We start from the raw sequence: 20,746 nt of genomic DNA, 5'->3' as shown, positions 1-20,746 counted from the left end.
TATATTTCGACTGTGCTTGACCTAGGTTTCGACTTCCTCGACCGAAAATGGGTATGTTTCCACTAAGTTCTACATATGCTCCGACTTTTTCACTTTTTTGCCTATCAAATATAATGAGGTATAATACATGCTTTCCAGTTTATTTTTTGTGATGATGCTTGATTTGAAAAAAAAAACTAAAAGAACCTGTAAGATTCAAAAATCTTTCATCAAAAACTAATTTCATCCAACTTTTGCTTTTTTAAACAAATCTGGGCTCAATCTATTGATGTTAAAACTGATATTTGAGGGTTTTTTGGTAAAATTTACTTTTTCTGGCCGCAGGAAGCCTTAGATTTCCAAAATTTAAAAAGTTAACTATGAAACTTCTAGTTTTGCGGCAAGCAAATCTCCTCAATTGATTGTTGCTAGTTTTTTTTTGCTCATTTTTCAATGTAAGTTTACCTAAAAGCTTGAAAAAAAAACCTTCTGCTTGACCTATGTTTCGGTTTTTTCGATTTTCTCGAACAAAGGTCTTTGTTAAGCAGATTTTTTTGCTCATTTTTCAATTTAAGCTTACTTAAAATCTTTTCAAAAAATCTTAAGCTTGACCTATGTTTCGACTGTTGTCGACCTATGTTTCGGCGTTCTCCACCTATTTGTTGACTTCCTCGACCAAAATTGAGTAGGTTTCGATTCGTTCGGCCAACATCAGGTATATTGTGACTTATTGCTTGACTTAAAATTGCTTCCCGAGCGCGGAATTTCAGTAGCAAAACTGCACGTGCTCGACTTTCAAAGTCGCAGCACAAATTGAGCACCTCGACCTGGGGCATTATAATTAAATCATTGTAAAAAGAACACTTTATAATTAGGGTATAGTTCCAATAAAACAAAATAATTGAGCCACAGTTGAAAAAACACATTATAAAAAAGGCCACAGTTGAAATAAATTAAAACTATTATATCTTTTTTTTAAAACATAGTTGTTGACTATACATGCTTACAGGTTAAGTGTGATTGTAAGCTTAGAGATTTTAAAATACGAGAAATTTAGCCGAGTTTTTTTATCATTTAATTGCCGATACTTTTTTTCGGGTAGCTGGTGGTTATCCTCGTGAAATTAGTCGAATACTCAATCGCGAATCTTGTCCGTTTTTTGGAAGTTTTTTTGAATAAAAAAAAACCGTTACTAATAAGTTTTGTCGACCTCGGTGTTTGGAAGGATTAAATTTGAACTCCATGTTGAGCAGAAAACGGGAAAAATTGGTTAAACTTACTTTTGTATTTCTCAGAAATGTATTTAAAACATTTTTTTTTCGTTTCGTATTTCTCAAAAATGTTTTTTTGTTGTTTGCTAAAACAATCATTTCGCGTTGTCAATTTCGCAGAAATGTACTTTGTTGTCTAAAAGTGCCATCACAAACGGTTATCGCCATAATGTCTTAATCGCCATAATCGTCCATAATCGCCTTAATTGGCTGTCATCAAGGGTTATTGCTCTTGATTCTTCAATTTCACGGAGACAAGACCTAATATGCAAGAATACTTGCGTTAACGGATGCCCAGGGTGTAAGTGACTTGCTTGCATGCCGCCTTGCGTGCGCAATTAAAATAATTAATGCCTTTGATGCGGCTGGCAATAGTTTGAATTATAGTTGCAAATGTAAAAAAAACTAACTGAATTCCAAATGCGCTAAAAGCCGCATGCTAAGCGGCATACGAATGTAAAAAAGCCGGCCTAGAATGAGTATATTGAGGATATTTCATTTTTTTTGAATTTTTTTTAACAAAAACTGTTCAGCAGAAAAAGAACATAGAAAATTGATAAATTTAGTTCACTCAATACCTTGCTTAACAAAAAACTCGATGGGTAACATATCAAAATCAAAAAACTTAGATCGATACATAAAATTATAAAAACAAAAATCATAAAAAACCTTTTATTCGTAAGCCTCGCATCGACAATTAGGAAATCAATTCATGCCAGTTTTTAAAAATGCAAGAAACTACAGTTAATTTAAAGCAAAAAAATATCATGTTAAAAAGGAATAACTGGTTGCTGGACAATTAGCACAGAAGACTCTAAAATCAATGATTTCAATCAAGAAAATAAAAAAAAAGAAGGAAAACGAAAAAATCAGTTTTTCAAAAAACTTTTTTTTCTCTAAAATTCAGCCAAATTTTTTTTTATTATAGTGTAATTAAATTAGGTAACAATGCAGAATGAGAGGCGATTATAGCTGAAAGAACGTAAGAATTGCTGTAAAATAAAAGTTGGTGTGTTAAAATTTTGAGAAATTTTCTGATCATTGTTTATAGCTTCTATAGTTCATATTTTATTTCAGCCCTAAATAAATTAGCGCTGATTCATTCTTGAGAATTCAAATCTGAACTAGAGCTGAGTATTTTCTGATCATTAATAAATAGCTACTGATCGAGGAAAAATTCAGCAATGTGGGATTTCTGAAAAATTGCTGACCCAGCGATAATTTTTATGTTAGATCAATTCGGGTTATGTTAGTCAAAAGGCGTTAAAAGCACACTTTACCCCATAATTCCTTCACTTTACCTCGTGAAAACTTGGACCAGATTTTTAAACTTATGTAGAGTCATTTGAGCCTTTAATTCAAACATTCAAAAATTTGAACTGATAATCTTGTTGTTCAGGAAAAGAAGTTAGTTAGGAGCCCGTGCTGGTTACAAGAACCAACTCAGGAAAAGAACTGAAACGATAAAAAATGAGAAAAACACAATCAAGTGAAAAACTGACTGTTTAAAACTGACTTTGAATTTTAACTTTCAATTTTCAATCATAATAAGTGATTTTTGATTGCGCTGATTTAATTTGAACTAAAAGTATTTGATTCCCAATTTCCATTTTCAGCGTAAATTAGCAATGATTTGGTGAAGAATCAAGGATATTTACGGTTATTGCTGTACTATCTCAGCCCTGAATTGGGTATAACTCAGTGAAAACTCAGAGATGTTCATAGTTATTGCTAAGTTTTTTTATCCATTGAACTAGCACTGATTTTGCTCTGATACAGTCCTGAAAGTCTAACTCTGAATCAAAGCTGAATGAGTTTTTACTGACCGTGGATAATGAGTCACTGATCAGCGTCAAAGTTATTGATGTTTGATTTTGAAAATTCGCTGGTTCAGCAATAATTATCAATGACAGGTCAACCCGGGTTCTTCCGGGGTTTTGTTTGTCAGTTGGAAAAAAGATACCTTATGCCATAATTCCTTTCCTTCTTTTCGTGGTTGGAAAAAAAACTGACTATTTCACTAGTTTTGCTTAGAAAAAAAAGTTGGGTTTGAATAGCTTACTTCGGATGCAGGAAAATTCTTGAAGCAGATCTGTACTCCCTAGAGAACGGAACATCAGTTGTTTGCGTGAAGTTCCCAACTTCAATCAGAAAACTTCCAGCTAAAAAACGAAGCTAAATCGGAATTCTTGCAATTACTTCATTCTGATCAGCTCTTATCAGTTTTCAGGCAAAAGGACGCACAAAAAACTTTATTATAGTTAATTGTTTTTTTTTTGGGGGGGGGGGGGATGTTTTTATCTAAGCAAATAATTTGACCTCTTTTGGTTGCTGTTTAATAGTAGCATTCTGGTTGCCGCATTCGTAATTTTTTCTAAAATCAGTTTCGTGCCAACGAAAATATGATTCGCAAAAATTCTAGATCCGTTCCTGGGCAAAAGAAAAAACTATTTGAAGTTTCAGAGTAGCTTCGGAAAAGCTTATTTTGTAATAATTCGACTGTTTGGCTAATTTATCACAAACCGTCAGAGCCGAGGCAACTAGCAGCTGTTAGCACCCAACTGGCACCGACCAGAGCTCCCCCACAGATGCGGGGCTGGGAGTGGAACTGGAAGTCAATGTCAAGCGAGATCTGCACGAAGAAAGGCCTGTCTGGGCTAACGTGACCTGAGATTATGTTGGAAATGAACGCATTGCTACTTTTATGGGAACTAGAGTATATGTTTTTACAAGTGATCAAAATAAAGCAGTAACTCAGAATGTGAAAAGCCAAAAGTGTCAATTTCATCATTAATGAAGTTTTATTTCAAAATCTGGACAAAGAAACAAAAGTTCAAGTGAATAAATTTTTAGTTCATCAAGTTTGATATTCAACGTTCTTTGTCAAATTTACTTAACAAAGTTGAATTGTATCTGGGTCAAAGTATCTGATATTTGCTGAACTTTTATTCAATAATATTATCATGGCATTTTCCAAGGAAAAATAATCGGTTGCCGTGCAATTAGCACAGAGTGTTGCAACCGCAATTATTGCAAAAAAAAATTCATACCATGTTTTTTTTCGACAGCTAAATGTGTGAAACAAATGTTCAAAATACAATTTACATTGAGAGGTTTTTGCCATGATAGTAACGCGATTATTCCGTAGTTCCTTCCGATTTTGTGAATGGGTCGGAACAAAAACCAATCAAAAAGCGAACTTCTTTTAGAAGGGAAAAACTTTTGAAATAGGATGATAACCTTAAAAATCATTTTCTTTTTAAAAAAATGTTCATGTTATTTAAGGAAGATTTTGAAATTTGCCATGATATATATGCCCTATGTCTATATTTCTATATGACATAAAATATATGCCCTTCTATCAGTTTACTAACCATTTCCCTTATATTTACAAACTATCGCAAAAATGTAATCTAGCAAAATATCAAAACAGTCAAAATATCGTTTTGTTTGACATTTAATTTACTCTAACAAGCTAAAATAAATTATCCGCGAAGTTAAACCGATCACTGAATTGTCAAATTACAGAGAGTTACAGAACTAAAGAACTAAAAAGCCAACAAAACAGACAGCAAAGTCATGAAGATTTTTATTGTCTTGACATTTCTGGTATCTTTGGCGACATGCAGAATGTTCGGCGATGAGTTTGGACCAGGTATTCAAGATTCGCTCCTTTTCAATCTAATTGGAGGACAAGACAGCCCCAAGCGAGACTTTTACATACGTCTTCACATCCACATGGTAAAGAAGGATATTGTGTCGACAGAGTATGACTCATTCAAGTGTGGGGGTGCTATCATAAATGAGAGTTGGGTTCTGACTGCAGCCTCATGTGTCGCAGGATCTGTCGTCTCTCAGAGTTAGCTTCCATTTACCCTTTTTAACCCTCTCTTCAGAAATTCGATACACTCTTCGGCTCTTTTTTCTTTTCCTTCCCACCTCACAAAGCATCAATTTTATGGTCTAACGAGTAGTTTTACAAGGTTGATTATGAAGACCAAATATGTTTGTCATGGCGTGATTAATCCGCATGTCAATTTTTATGACAATCGGACAATGAAAACAGTAATTTTAATTATAAAAATTTGCAGGTGGGGGGGGGGGGAGGAGGAAAAAGAGCCCACTCTTAGCCCAAAACTCGCTTTTTGGCAGCTAAGGTAATTGTTTCGGGCCGAAACAATTACCTTAGCTGACAAAAAGCGCGTTTTCGGCCGAAAAGCAGAAAAAATGTTTGCCTAAATCTCTTTTAGCGCCATTGTTTATACGCAAATTTTTTTTTAAAAGCTCAGAAAATCAATTTGATTCAAATAAAAACGGTGGAAATAATTTTCGAACATCCCTCTTCTCGCTAAAATCTTAGTTCTGGCCGTCCTTACCCCCATGCCACCCTATGCTCATTATGCTGATAAAATATATCGTAGAAACAGAAACAAAGCCTGGACCCTGGATCGTATTACAGGAATGCAGAAGAAGTAAGCATTGAAGAAGAATGAACAATTAACAGAAGGTCAAATCTTAAGGTCAAGCACGCGCGGGATGGACGCAAAATGAAATTTGTGAATGACAAAAGTCAGGGGCGGATTTAAGTTGGGCGGGGGTTCGTACGCCCCCCCCCCTCTCAGGATTTCGGCCCCCTCACAAACCAATCGGTCCCCTCTTTGGTATTGATTTTATATTATTCAATTTTAACCGACCAACTCTTAAATATTTCTAAAGCTCGTTTACCCGAAGTCTAAGCTGTAAGCTGTGGAATTTCTAGTTTTCTCAATTTGAAATTTTTCGTTTTTTGTTAAGTTGACCGCATTGACGTGGAGGTGAGAGACTTCAGCGATGAAACTTCTCAGGGCCAGTTCATATCCACACTCCAGACACTTGTTCACGCAGGGTATGTGTGTGGGGGGGTATGTACACAAGGAGGTGTATCTCAGGGGGTGAGGGTTTGTAGGGGGGGGGGAGAGTCTTAGGTTAATTAAAGCGGTTCTTATTGAAATTGTGGCCGTTTTCCACTCCCCCACATTTGAGTGAAAAAACTAATTTAACGTTTTCAAAATGTGAAATTTTGCATGGTGAACAACCTAGCAACGCATTTAGCCATTATAACAGTTAAAACAACCATGAAGCTAAAAAGTTTGAAATTTAGTGGAAAAAAGCTAGTGGAACTTAGTTTGAAGCCGGCTCTATATTTTTGTAAATAGATTTGCATGAAATTATTGACAAAGAATGAACAATTGGCAAAGCAACGATATAAAATAGAGCAGCAAAAAATTTATTTTGATTGAAATTTCGGTTGGAATTATTTTTCTAGCAGAAATTTTTATTGCGGTTGTTTTCAGTTATCGTCGTAACGACAAGTTGAACAATCTTGCGCTGCTACAGCTGTCAGCTCCCGTAAGTTCCGACCGGGTACTTCAACCCTGTCAATATAACGCACACTTCCATAAACTGCTAGGCACGTGTGGAATGGGAACGATGTCGTCGTTAAAAGACGACGACTACCCGACTCGGCTCCGAGAAGGGTTCTTCGACGAAACAAACTATGGTTGCCGACGAGACAACATCTGCACCAAACGGCTTTTCAAGGGCACAAAATACGGAGCGAATATTTGCGAAGGAGACTTCGGCAGTCCGTTGTACACTCTTCACGACTCGGAGACTTCGGTTCCCGAGTGTGTGTACGGGATCGCGAGCTACTCGGGTGATTCGCTGAGAGCCACGAGTAAATGCACCGGCGGAAGTTTTTTCACGAACGTGCCTCTTTTCTACGACTGGATTCGTTTTACTATCGAGCGATACAGTTCAGATGTAGATTACTAGAGTGTGAAAACACAATAGAAGGATGAACGTGTAAAAATAAGTGAAACATAAACATCAACATAATGTTAGCTCAATTGCGTTCAAATCTGCAACACTTATATATCTGCTGCATATAGTACCAGCCATTAAATTGAGCTCGCTTTGCTCCCAAATTTATTTTCAGATAAAAGTAGTACAGAATGTTCCGACAACCACCATTAAGATCAATATTTTTCTTTTAAATTTCTGATTGATTAATTAGGTAGAAAAATACAAAAGCGAGATTAATATAACTAAAAAAACGTAAAAATTGCAGTAGAATTAAATCGGGGGTCATTGCACTCCAGAGTAATCAAAATTTGTGAAAAATAGACCAGTTTTCAAATCTCTTTTTTAGAATCCAAGTCACGGCTGAAGTTACTTAATGATAATAAAACAAATTGTAATCAGGCTCGCAATTTTGCAGACTAGCTTACGATATTGGTTAAAAAAATATCGCAGATTGAAACCTGAGAGACTTCGATATTATAACAAAACTTGACCCCCTCAGAGCTTTCCTTGAAGTAGTCAACGAGAAAACCTACACCCAACGCAATAGTTCCTTCCCATTCTTAGAGATTGTTTAAAACGTATCGTATTATAAACGAAACAGAAGCCTACGCTACTTCCAGCTTTTTATTACATGGAACAGTTGGCATGACCGTGAGAAAATTAAACGATGAAGTCTCTTTGAAAAAAAAAGAACTAAATCTTTTTAGTTGCATTAGATTTAGAGGATTGCTGCTCTAGGTTCGTTCTCTCTCTCTCTCTCTCTCTCTCTCTCTCCTCTCTCTCTCTCAACTACATGCAAAGTGGTCTCTTTGGTAGTGAATTCATCGGGGGCGACCAAGGCTCACTACTATAAAATTCCGAAAGGGTTAAAGTGGTGGCAGTTATACTGTATTGTACCATGATGTTTACCGCCTTTTGTCATTACTCTTGTGGCTGCGTCGCTCGCACTCACGATAGTAGGATTTTCCAATAGTAGTTAAATTCAGACAAAAAAGTCCAATTACAGAGGGCTCTGAGTTGCCTGATTATACTCTAAAAATTTAATCAAAAGGAAAGGAACCTGGATTCATCAAAAAACGCTAACTTGCTATTCAATTTCCCGTTAATCCAAGTAACTCTCTGCTCTTGAGAAAGCAATAATCTAACGTAGTCACACTCACCTGGGAGAATCCTTACTTTCACAATAGTCGAACTGTTCTCTATCTAACTACGAGAACCAACCGTTTGGTCACTCTGCATAATTGTTCTCCATTGAGGTGGGCTACCGTAACTTTTGCAATGTTGTTGTATTTGAGTTTTAGTTATAAGTATTGTTATGATCGTCCCTACACTGGTATCCTTTAGAATTTTCCCTTGACCACACTAGCTATAAATTTGAAGTTCACCATGTGTACCTCCAACCATGCTGGGCAACTATAAAAATCAGTTTCACCTAAAACCAAGTTACGTTTCCTTACTTAAAAAAATTCTCAAAGACTTTATTCAATCATCCCGCTACCATTCCTACCTCCCGGACGTAAAAGAGAACCCTTTTCATGGGTAGCTATTTTGTTTCCAGCATATAAATGTCCTATTTAAACTGTATTTCGATCTCGACCTTCTAGCTATCAGGGGAACTTAATTCGCCTGTTCGGGTTCCAATTATGCCAACAAATCACCTCCTGAGAGCTAAGTAAAAAAAACCGTCTACTCATGGTTTTTAAAAGACTGACTCATTTCCTAACGCTGCCAAAATCCTATGGGACTGCTTTTCTTTAGTCTAGTTGAAGCTTCTGCTTCAGTTACCAGTGGATAAGTTTTATTACGATTATCAGTTAGGTGATCGATTCCCATTTCCAGTGGTTGGGGCTACCGGTGGTAAATCTGGGGGTTTTATGCAATTTTGGTCTTGAACGCTCAATGGTCATTGAAAGGTCACCCGGGGATCACTTTTCCTTATTTAGGTTTAGAACGCCATGAGGGTCCTACCTACAAAGATTCATTCATATACCATCAATATTTCCTAACTATCCAATTCAAAGGTCTAGTATCACTTTTCCCGGGAAAAAACTATTAACACCATAAGGAGTCGCTGGAGGAGTTCCACTCAAAAATGTTTTCATGGTGTTTGTATCTAGTGTCTATTGCCGCTATAAAATCAAAATGCCCTCGCTCATTGTTTTGCATAAATTGCTTATTTCCAGTCTGAGGTGAGTTTTTCCCAAGTGCTAATAATTTCCTGTCCAACCGCTGGATTTGGCTCAATTTGTAATACATGACGCCCCCAGCCGTTTACTATCATATCCAAAAGATTTGACTCCCGAGAAACTTTTTCTAGAAGTCGCGGTGGGGTCTATTTACTTAAAGCATAACACCGGAAGTAGGAGTCCAGGGGTGTGGGATTCCAAAGTTAAGCTTCCCCCAACTAGATCTCTAACATACTAAGATTTGGTACCATACTAAACTTTGGCTACTGAATTATTTCTAATAGGGCTATTTTTCTTTCCGGTAATCGTTATCATCTGGGCCAGCGGGTTGCCAAGGGTCTAGATTTTTGCATGCACTGATCAAACCATCTCTCCTTTTTGCCCTATGGGTCTCATAGAGTTAGCTTTCTCAATTTCCATTGGGGTCCACCTATCTCATTTTAATAGGGTTTTCAACCATAGAAAGGACTAATTCTTTAAAGATTCGAAGTTATTTTAGACTCTATTCGTTGTGTAATTTTCTATTTTTTGTATGTATTAGTGAATACCAAGCAACGTACAACTGATTAACTTTCGCTATACTACAAGCTCTTCTCAATATAAAGCTCTCAATCGAATTTTGAGTTTCGCGAAAAAGTGTTAAAATTGCCGATCCTACAGTTGCGATCAAAAAACTTAACTCCTGGATAACCATAACTTTCCTTCATGGTTCCGTGAAAACAGATGTATAACCCGATATTTGTATTCGATAATTCAATAAAACATCTAAAGCTCATGAAAAACACTGAAAAATTTTTCTGGAACATCGACCAATTTTATAATTGTTCAGCATCTGAGCCTGTACAATATAGCATTACCGTTTCATTTTCATGATATGTAAAACGAAAACAAAATAGAGGATTTTTTTTTGCATTTCGATGTTGTTTTTTTTCCAAATCAAAAATGATATTTAATTCATATAGAAAAAGCAAAAGAAAACATTATTTGCCTTTATTTCGAATTCCAGGAAAAACATTATCTATGCATTTTTGGGGGATTAAATTTATTGATTCTGAATTTACTTGAAGAAAAATTGGAGCGTCAAACATGAAGAAACTAGATATTGCTTCAACTTAGTAACAATTATACGGTTGAAGCACTCGTTTAAAAAAGTTGCCGTTTTTGTTCCGATTTTTAAAATGGAGACACACTTTGTATTAAAATGTGCTTTCTTTTTTTCTTATTTTTATTTTCCTCGCAAAATCAGGTATTACAAATAATCATCGGAATAAATCGAGTGATATATCATATTAAAGCCCTTCATGTCGTGGTTCGAAAAAGTTCCAAAAAATTGTCTCGAGTTCGAGAAAAACTGATTTCTATTTTAACGAGTCAGTCTTGAAAGGTTTTCTTCAGATTTTTGAGTGCAACAGCTGATTTCTGAATTTAGGTCGTGAAAAGTTAGTATATTTGAGTGAAACTAGTTGGAATTTGTATAGCGCCTTTTCAAAATTTTTTTATGATTGCTATCCAATCATTTTTCTACAAAAACTGTTGTTCAAACTATTTGTGTTACTATGACTGTTGGATGTGCTTAAATTCTAGTTTCTCTTTTTGACCCTTTTATCACATCACGCAGAAAAAAAAACACTGTTCAGAAAAAAAAGATACTTCAAGACTAATATTGGAACATTGTGTCAATTGCACAGTAAACGGCTATCGCTACTAGTATGTGAAAACAGCGGGATTTATTTGTCATGCTTAACAACCAGGGTAAAAATTAATTAACAAAAAATAGCAAGGGTACAAGTCACTGACTTCCACTTTCATCAGACTTTTTCTCCCGTCAAAAAAATTGACCGGTTCGAACAACTTTGAAATTAGTTAAATTAAGCAAAACTTGACTAACACTATAAAAATTAAGGAAAAAGATAACGCGCATGCGAAAGATATTGTTACTATAAATAGATATAAAATCCCAAAGTAAATTATACAAAAAATAGAGCTCCGCTTATTTAAAAATGAATTAGATTCTTCAGTCATAGCCAATTAGCTAAACACACTTCATAGTCTTATGTGATATATTAAAAATAGTTAATGAAATCTGACTGTACGAAAGTAGCAACAAGGACTGTCGGTTTCTGTGCAAGTAGCACAGAATGTTCTGACGATATTCACTTAAAAAAATATTTTCATGTTTCATGAAACTAGTGTCATTTTTAGTTCGTGTTGTGATTCGAGAACTATAAAAAAGCGTATAAAGTTATTGAAATAAGCAAAGTTTGCCGTCAAAAAATGAATAACAAGCAAAAAAATTTAATAGTTTTAAATTCTTCTTATAAATTTTGGCACAATAATTTAAAGTGTATTTAACACTTGTATTACAAATTGTATAACAAATTGTTTCCATATGACAAAAATTGCTCAATCAGTAACTCGCTCGAAATGAGATTTCATCTAAAAATATTCAAACAAGTTTTTCTCGATTCTGGGAATGTGTTTTTCTCAAAGTTTCAAAATCGTTCGAAACACGACGGAAATAGCTTTAACATGAGAAATCACTCAGCCCATTCCAATGATGCGCAGAAAATTATATAAAAAAACAAAAGCACATCCGAAAAAAAATCTTCTCCATGTTTCAAATGGTCGAAACAAAAACCATTTTCGAAACACGACGGAAATAGCTTTAACACGACGGAAATAGCTTTACGAATTTGCTCAATGAGAAAAACCAGAAATATTTTTAATTGTTATTTTTTTAAATTTTTCGAATTTTCAATAAGAAAAACCCAGAAATATTTTTAATTGTCATTTTTTAAAATTTTTTTGTTGTTATTTTCAAATTTGCTCAATGAGAAAAACGCAGAAATATTTTTAATTGTTATTTTTTTAAAAATTTTTTGAATTTTCAATGAGAAAAACCCAGAAATATTTTTAATTGTTATTTTTTTAAAAAATTTTTGTTGTTATTTTCAAATTCAAAAAGTATCATTATTGGTGATCTAAGATAATTAATTCATTTTTTTCCTCGTAAGTCGATCGGCTGGAAAAAAGACAAAATTCATCATTTGGGAAAAAAACAATGTTTGAGTAGTAAAAACGTTTGATAAAAACATCTTAGGGACAATTCTAGGCGATATGGAACTACTTTATCATCGAACTGATGAAGAAAATGGTTGAAAGCGGATTGTGAGCATATTATCTCAAAGCTGCAACATGAAAAACTGCATTTAAAAAAATTACGAAAAATAGCTAGTTTAAGAAAAAAACTCTGAAAACACGGTTATTTATGCACTAGAATCAATCAGAAAACAAAAAAAAACCTTATAAAGCTTTGGTAAAATCCTGGGCTTTAACTATCTTTGTTATTTATTTATTGAATTCTCTGAAATCCAATTTATTTGGCTGGAAAATTTACAATTAAATTTAAATCCCGGCTAAGAGAATCAGAAAAGATTCATCTTTTAAATCCATAAAATGTTGAGTAACTAGATAGCAAAAAATTGTATTCTCTAATTTTCCAATTCATCAGAATAATTTGCTTTGATAAAACAAAATGATATTCATACATTTTTCTTGTAAAAAAACTTTAAATTTTAGAAGTAGAATGTGATGCATTTTTAGCATGATATTCATACATTTTTCTTGTAAAAAAACTTTAAATTTTGGAAGTAGAATGTGATGCATTTTTAGCAAAATATCCCATTGAAAATGAGAATTTGGATTGGGCATGGAAAAAAAATAAAAAGCAAACGGGTAAAGAAATCAAGTAATGTGATATTACAGTGACCGGAAACACAAGTTACGATTTAGCTTTAATTCTCGAGCGATGAATGAAAAAAAATTACTTTTCGTTTCTGCAATTTTCTCTACAATTGAAGATTCAAGTTTAATTTTTATTGCACGCTAGATAAAACTCATTAAAATGAATTAGCACGATAAAAATGGTTGTTTCTTTGGCGTTTTTGAGCCATTAAATCGATTCTTGTCAAAGAAGTGTTCTGAGAACAAAACAAAATATGTTTCCTTAAAAAAAAACAATTGAAATACAATCCGGAAGAGAAGCTATTTCAGAACCACAACATTTGAAAAAAACACTGGTGAGCTTATCTTTAAAAATTATACTTTATATTGAAAGAAATCAAAACTTTCTTCACACACAAAGCAATCAATGTAAAAAAAAGTGGAACACCAAAAAAAGACTCTTCCGAATTTACATTGAATTGAAGTCCAAAACGGGAAATTGAGCAAGTAAATGCTTCAAAACCCGCTTAGAATGTTAAAAACTCGCAAAAACATCAGTAAAATTCTCAGCCAATTATTCAGGAAGTTGAATAAACCACAACAATCCAAAATTCTTATCGAATTGCAGATAATTTGTTTCAGATGCTATTCTAGATGCTTTAGAATCTTAAATCAGATGAAATTTTTTTTAAAACGATCTATTCAGATGAACACGGTCATGTTCAAGGCATTTTTCAGCTCTTGAGTCAAATTTATCAAAAAAAAATTGTTCTTAGAAGAAAACAAAACTTGTTACAAGTTTCACATCCACTTCATAGTACCCCACTATTCTATAGAAAAATATCTATCGAAAATACAATCTAGAAGAGAAATATTTTCAAAAAAAAAGAAAAAAATTGTGTGCATATCATTTAAGATCAGAACATCTTCGGGAAAAGATCAAAGGAAAAGGCAATAAGAAAAAGAAACAACAAAAATTCTCCATTGTGATGTATGTATTTGCTTCATAAATTTTAGTTGTATTTTTGAGTTTTGTCTGTCTCATTTGGAGCGACGCTGTCTGTTGCATCGGCTACCGTCTGCTGCTGATTAGTACCTGTCACATCGATGTCTGGTGGATTAAAGTGTAAAGCATATTTTGTGTTATTGGATTGATTTACAGTTGGAAAGTTATACCGATTAAATTAATGTATCGAAAATGGCTTTTTCATCAGCAGAAGTTGCATTCAAATTCAAAGGCGGAAAACTGAACAAACAAATGCTTCAGAACCCGCTAAGCATGTTAAGAACTGGCAAAACCTTCAAAAAATTGTACGCTAGTATTAGGGAACTGAGAAAAAAAACTGACTGAATTTCTGATCGGATTGGGGATACGTGATTTCCGATACCGTTCTAGGTGCTTAACGCACATGAATCAGAAAAAAAGTTCGGCATAAATACTCTTTTTCCAAACTTAGTTAAAACTAAGACTGATAACAATAAGTTACTCACCCGTTCATTTGATTGAATTAGAAAATTTTGCAAGCAAAAAATCTTCGGGACCTATGTGCGTCCTACTTATACTTTAGTGCTGAAACTCTAGCACGAAGTATTTACGCGTGGCAAAATATCCCGCACTGTAAAATCTTTCAAAGTTGAATTAAGGCAAGCTATTGGTCTTTTTGATTTCATATACGACTCAAATGTTAAAAAATTTGATAATATCAGCCTAAAATCAGTTAAAAGGCAGTCGGAACGTGATATGAGTCGTCTTGTTTCAACCGGTCTTTTCAAATTTTTTCTCTCAATTTATTTAGGATTAATTCCTTTATCCAAAATTGCAATCAGAAGTTTTCTTTTTACAATCCCGAGAAAAAAAATGAGCAATGACTCGATGTCATTTCAATTTGAAAAATGTTTATAACAGATTAAAAACTTAGAACTTCAACTTCAGACAGTCCACAAGGGAAAAAATCCATTTTTAAAAATCAATGACTAAAAAATTTTTGTCAAAAAGTTTTAGTTAACAGTAGAAACAAGTCGTTGAAGAAAGTTTGGGAGAATGCAAAATAAAAAATATCATTATGAGCATCAAAAAAATGGTTAATTGATGTACCAAAATTTTCTGTAATGTAAGTAACCGATAATAGTTTTTCATTTATGAGTCTTATAAATCCATTAACCTCAAAATCAGTAACTCGTTGCAAATTCGAATTCAAAAGGATGAGTATCAAGATAACTTCTAAAGAGACAGCAAAACAAAAACTAAAATACCATCCTGGTAGCTAAAATTGCAGTTATATTCCGACTTTCAAAAAAAGCGACGGAATATTTCTGCTCAGGGTAATTTTTTTCTCCAGACAAATTTCGAAATTTTAAGCAGGACTTTTTGACAATTTGTTCAAAAGGCCCTGAGCTCAATTTTTACGAAGATAATTCACCTGTGATTAATTTTGGTTATATTATGGGGGTTGAAAGATTGCCATATTGGGATGTAATCATCGATGCGCGCTAACTTTTTTGCTTTAGACGCGTACGCGGAGATTTAATCCTTCTTACATATCGTTCCAAATTGAATTGAGGCAAGCTATTTGTTCTATTTAGTACTTTGGGTGGGTGCATGATTGCAAAAAAAACTGTTCATATGATAAAATTTTAAATTATTTTTGTTGAAAACGTCATCCATTTTTTTAAAAGCAAACACGGCTCCATAGACATAAAGAGCATTACGAGGCCAACCTGTGCACTGGATAGGAGCACAATTTTGTGTCTGTATGTTCCTGGATTCCAGAGACAAGTCTTTAAACATGTTAAAATTTTGTCGGAACGATCAAAGAGAAGGAAGGACAAAGGAAGAACAAAGGGAGCGTCTTGTTGCGGAATCCGCTTACAATGCACAAAATGCACAGTTTGGCCTCGTAATGAGGCAGTCAAAACACTCAGGGCTTCGCCCTGATACGAGCAATCTTATTGCTGTTTAATTGCAAATTCAAACACAAACAGTTATAATTCTTTGTTGATTTCAAAAGAAAAACATGTACAGTTTTAGAGCAGAACACCGCTTTCTTCTTTGTTTGTCTTTGTATGGCATTTCATTCTACCTTAAAAACACGTTCCAGATGCTTCCGTGAGGGAGCAAATAAAGTGTCTCTCTTTTTTACTTCTGTCATAGGATCTTTACAGATTTCGAAGTCTTCAAATTTTCCATAATTGCAATTTTTAGAAGTTCACAAACTCGATATTTCCAGATTTTTATCGCAACTAAAAAAACCCTGTCTAGACTATAAATTTTGGCTGCCGAAGTACTTTCGGCGCAAACTTGAAAGAATGGAAATTATTTGCGGACCTCGACCCCAAAATAAATGATTGCAATGTCAAAATTTTTTTAAATCCATCAATTCATTTGCGATTGGTTTCGCTATCATCGCAAGGATATAACCTTTACCAAACCTTGTTGATGTGATAAAACACTGTACCCTTACGATTATTTACAAGGTCAGAGATAGCAGCAACTCTCATTCAACCTAGCCAAACTGTTCATCTAACCTCTCGTTCAAAATCGATTAAAATCTGAACTAGCCCTCAATTGGTGGCCAGTCAATAAGCAGAATGGTCTAAGAACAGAAAGGGTCCAAGAGCAGAGAAACAGAAAATTTTTAGCTTTTATAAGCTTATACACTGATAGGTAATTTAAGTATAGTAATAGTCAATATTACCAAAGAAACTAATATTTTTTGCCTAATTTGAGTAATGTAATCAAGATAATGTTGATGATGATCTTTTTTTGGTAATGTTGATGATTTTGATGAATTTTTTTATCAATTTACCCGTATGAATTGGTAAAAGCTAACATTTTTCTGTTTTTCTGCTCTTGGACCCATTCTGCTCTTAGACCATGCTGCTTATTGCTCCGCATCCCCCTCAAATGCTCAAAGTCATGTTCTGCAGGCCATGTTTAAAACAAAAAAGTTTTAACAATTTTTTTTACCGCAATGAATTTAGAAAAGTAATTTATCTCCGATTTTTTTTGCAAAGCTCTGGGAGTTTGAAAAATGCCAATTTGGCCATGCTCAGGATCAAGTTACGCGCCCTTTGAAGATTTTATTCATAATGCTGAATACAATATAAAATGATTGGATTTGCTCCTAATAACAAAAATTATGGTAACTAAACTTCGTTCCACCAATTTGGAACGATTTCTAGGACGGATTAAATCTCCGCTCACAAGTTAATAGCGCAAAATATATCGTGCGTCAATTGTCCTAAAAAACCAAATGGCAATCTTCAAACCAAATATAACTTTACAAAAAAAGATTACAGGTGAAGTATATTTTTTCAAATTTAAGCTCAGGATAAGAATACCTTTTGAATGATATTTAAAAAATTCCGTCAAAATGGCTAGTTAAAAAGTCAAATTTAGACTAAGCAAAACCACCCCGAGCTTAAAAATTCCGCTACTTTAGTTACGAAAATCAAAACAATAATACTTGGAACAGCACAAGATTAAATTACCTCGGTATGACCTCAATTGAATTTGAGCGAGAGCGTTAATAGAAAACTGAAAATACTACGAGCTCTGGCCATCCCAAATTTGCAAGTTTAAATACAAAATTTTAAGTAAATTGGTTGCAAAACAGGTGAAACGTATAATTTCCGATTAATCAAAACGCTAGAGCACTGGGATCTTTCTAGCTACCTTCTCTTTTTTTAAAAAAAAAACGAGAGAAATTCGTTACTTGGTACAAAATTCGCGTATGCTTAACCAATAAGTAATTTCATTAATAGGAAGGTAATTCGCTACTAAGTGCCAAAGGGGGTATAGTTAACGAGAGCCAAACAAAAAAAATATTTCAACGAGAAATTTAACAACACAACTTGATAATGTTAAAGTTCCATAGCCGAATGATGAGTCAAAGCGTGTTTGCTAATGCTTGATAGATGAACGTTTCATAATGAAAATCGCAGTCTTCAATGGCAGCAGTTTAGTTTTATATTTAGTAGCAAAAAATTTGGACAGACAGAATTCAGTAAAATGAGCAATCAGTGCTTTTTGACGCTTTTTGCATGCAAAATCTGAAGCCGAACAACCTTAAATTTTTTGTAAGACCAAATTCAGAAAGAGTTAGCAAAATTAGTTAAAACAACAAAAAAATTAGTTAACAAAATTTAGTTAACAACAAAAATTAGTTAAAAACAAAAAACAACAAAAAAACCGATTAGGCCGCCCAAAAAAAACAAACGGAAGTGAAGATGATCAAATCATTCAAAATTCGAAAGAGTTAGCAAAATCAGTTTAGTTTTATATTTAGTAGCAAAAAGTTCGGACAGACAGAATTAATTAAAATGAGCAATTAATGCTTTTTGACGCTTTTTTGCATGCAAAATCTGAAGCCGAACAACCTTGAATTTTTTGTCAGACCAAATTCAGAAAGAGTTAGCACAATTACTTAAAACAACAAAAAAATTAGTTAACAAAAAACAGTTAACAACAATCAGTGCTTTTTGACGCTTTTTTGCATGCAAAATCTGAAGCCGAACAACCTTGAATTTTTTGTCAGACCATATTCAGAAAGAGTTAGCAAAAATAGTTAACAAAAACAACCAAACAATAAAAAAACCGAGTTGGCCGCCCAAAAAAAACAAACGGAAGTGAAGATGATCAAATCATTCAAAATTTGGAAGCTAATCGCAGAAAAACAGTCACCCTGAGCAATAATTTTTCAGTTTCAAGGTTTACTATTCAACGCTTCGGATGCAATTGCCCGCCGATGTTTTGGGTTTTGAGCGAAACTCTGCTTTATGAACTTTCGACATTGTTTATTACAGTTTTAATTTCCGTTGATGTTTAGACAGTTGTTCTTTTTAATTAATTCTGTCTGTCCGAACTTTTTGCTACTCTCTATAAGTCATTTTGTCACTATGACACTGCAAAATTAATCTCGAAAACGAATTCAAAGTTAATTCTTTTGATCCGAAATTTAAAAAAAAAAATGGACAGAACATTTCTGCTCGCGTTGGTTTTTGCCTCCAAGTTTTCAACGTTTTAACTAGTCTTCTTTGACATAACTTTTAAAATACAGTCAGTAAGATATAATACCAAAACTAGAAACGTGATGATACGCTGATCTTCGCACCACTAGCGATGAAAAAACACCAAAGTACAAAAGATAATAAGCCTTAAGGCTTAAAGGAGAAATTAAAAAAATAGACTTGTTAAAAAAAGGCGTGGTCTAAAAGATCAAACAATCTATATACAATTCTTTTCAAAATCAATTTTTTAAAACAAAAAAGACAGAAATAAGAAACCGTAGGCTAAAAGATCAAATAAATCTCATTGCGTTCCTTATAGAAATCAACTACCTACTGAAAATCCTGTGTAAACTCAAAAACGATGCAGTAATTCAAACAACCAAACAAATTGCAAGACTTTCAGAAGCTCTCGGTATGCGAAAAAGCTCTATCTCTTGCTGGCTATGCGCTAATAGCAATTGGTTGCAAAATTGAATCAAACTGAAAGAACAAAACTCAAAAAAGAAATTCGAAAGCATTAATGAGTTACCGGGAAAAAAAACTTACAGAAAATCTAAACGAAAATTTTTAAGCGTTAAATTAAAACGCTGCCTTATTAAAATAATAGGCATCACTAGGTTAAATTAAACTAAATCAATGCACTGTAAGAACTAACAAAAAACAAAGAAACCACGCTTACCAAAACAAACCAAAAAAGTAAATGCAAAAAAATTCTAACAAGCATGAAAAACGGAAACCCATTAACAAGTATTACCTTTTTTAAAATAAAATAAATAGAAAAGTGTTAGTAAAATACCCGGCAATTAAGTTGACAAAAAAGAAGGACAAAATCAATAACTTTTAGTTTCAGACCCAATATTGCTTCAGCAGCTCTAGGTCCAGAACTACAGCTGTTAAATGTTAAACTTGGCCGGAACTTGAAGTTGGAGATCCTTTGAATAAATTTATATAGGGGGTGATAATTCTAGTACCGGATTGGAATACCCAGGCTTATTGCAAGTGTTAAAATTATATTTCACTTGTGATCAATTTTGCAAAAAAAAATAGGGTTTTGAAATTAGAATTACTTTGACGACTATAATTCAAATTTTGATATTTGAAAAAAGTGCAATACATTACGTTCATTAGAACATAGGCAGCAATTTCAAATTCAAAAGTTCCAAATCGAACTCTCAAACAATTTGCTTTCATAAGGGTAAACAATCTATTTAAACGGCATGTGGGGAGATACAGAAAACTATATTCAAAAAATTTAGGAATTAAGTTTTTGATTGACGTTAAAGGGCAGTCGAAACATTCGAAGTTTTGACTTGAAACGAGCAGTCTTGCTTCGAAACGAAACTTTTTTTCACACCCGAGTCGAGGTTTACAGCCCAAAATTAAGCAAAATTTGAGCGGTTTAAGCGTTTTTTAGACGTTTGCGCTCAAAACCTTGCTTCAGAATGAACGGTTTTTCAAAAAAATTTTGAACACTTTTTATTTTCTTTTTGAGGCGCAATGAACCGTGGCGATTGTGTTTTGGGCACTGAAATAAGGAATACATCAGGAAAGAATTTTTGGGATACAATTTCAAAAAACGCGCAAGACTTGAGCAGTTGTTGCAAGGATTTGAGCAGTTTTGCGCGATTTTAAACAGTTTGATTGCTTCTTGCGAAAATGTGAGCGGTTAGTGCAATCGTCTAAAAAAATCATTCAAATCTTGATCGATTTTTGAGCGGGATCTGGGCTATGGCA

At 33.9% G+C, this 20,746-nt stretch overlaps 3 protein-coding genes across 3 annotated transcripts in view; 1 reads left to right on the top strand and 2 right to left on the bottom strand.

The window, feature by feature from the left end:
* Positions 1 to 4,137, bottom strand: part of LOC134845104 (chymotrypsin-2-like) — a 5,402-nt gene extending 1,265 nt beyond the window's left edge. The window contains exons 1-2 of the mRNA XM_063861959.1: positions 3,774 to 4,137; positions 3,313 to 3,412 (exon numbers count right to left, since the gene is read on the bottom strand). Coding sequence (XP_063718029.1) covers positions 3,313 to 3,412; positions 3,774 to 4,041 — 368 coding nt within the window. The 5' untranslated portion in view covers positions 4,042 to 4,137. The remainder of the gene's footprint in view (positions 1 to 3,312; positions 3,413 to 3,773) is intronic.
* Positions 1 to 20,746, bottom strand: part of LOC134843968 (CLIP-associating protein 1-like) — a 205,742-nt gene that overhangs the window by 166,334 nt on the left and 18,662 nt on the right. The window lies entirely within an intron of this gene.
* Positions 4,676 to 7,101, top strand: LOC134844463 (trypsin-2-like). Its single transcript, XM_063861160.1, has 3 exons — positions 4,676 to 5,109; positions 6,045 to 6,135; positions 6,584 to 7,101. Exons 1-3 carry the CDS (start codon positions 4,830 to 4,832, stop codon positions 7,062 to 7,064), a joined length of 852 nt encoding a protein of 283 aa, XP_063717230.1. The 5' UTR covers positions 4,676 to 4,829; the 3' UTR covers positions 7,065 to 7,101.

Source organism: Symsagittifera roscoffensis, chromosome 4, assembly GCF_963678635.1.
Source record: "Symsagittifera roscoffensis chromosome 4, txSymRosc1.1, whole genome shotgun sequence".
Lineage (NCBI taxonomy): Eukaryota > Metazoa > Xenacoelomorpha > Acoela > Convolutidae > Symsagittifera > Symsagittifera roscoffensis.
The sequence above is the reverse complement of the archived record's forward strand: the minus strand, read 5'-3'. Positions and strand labels throughout refer to the sequence as shown.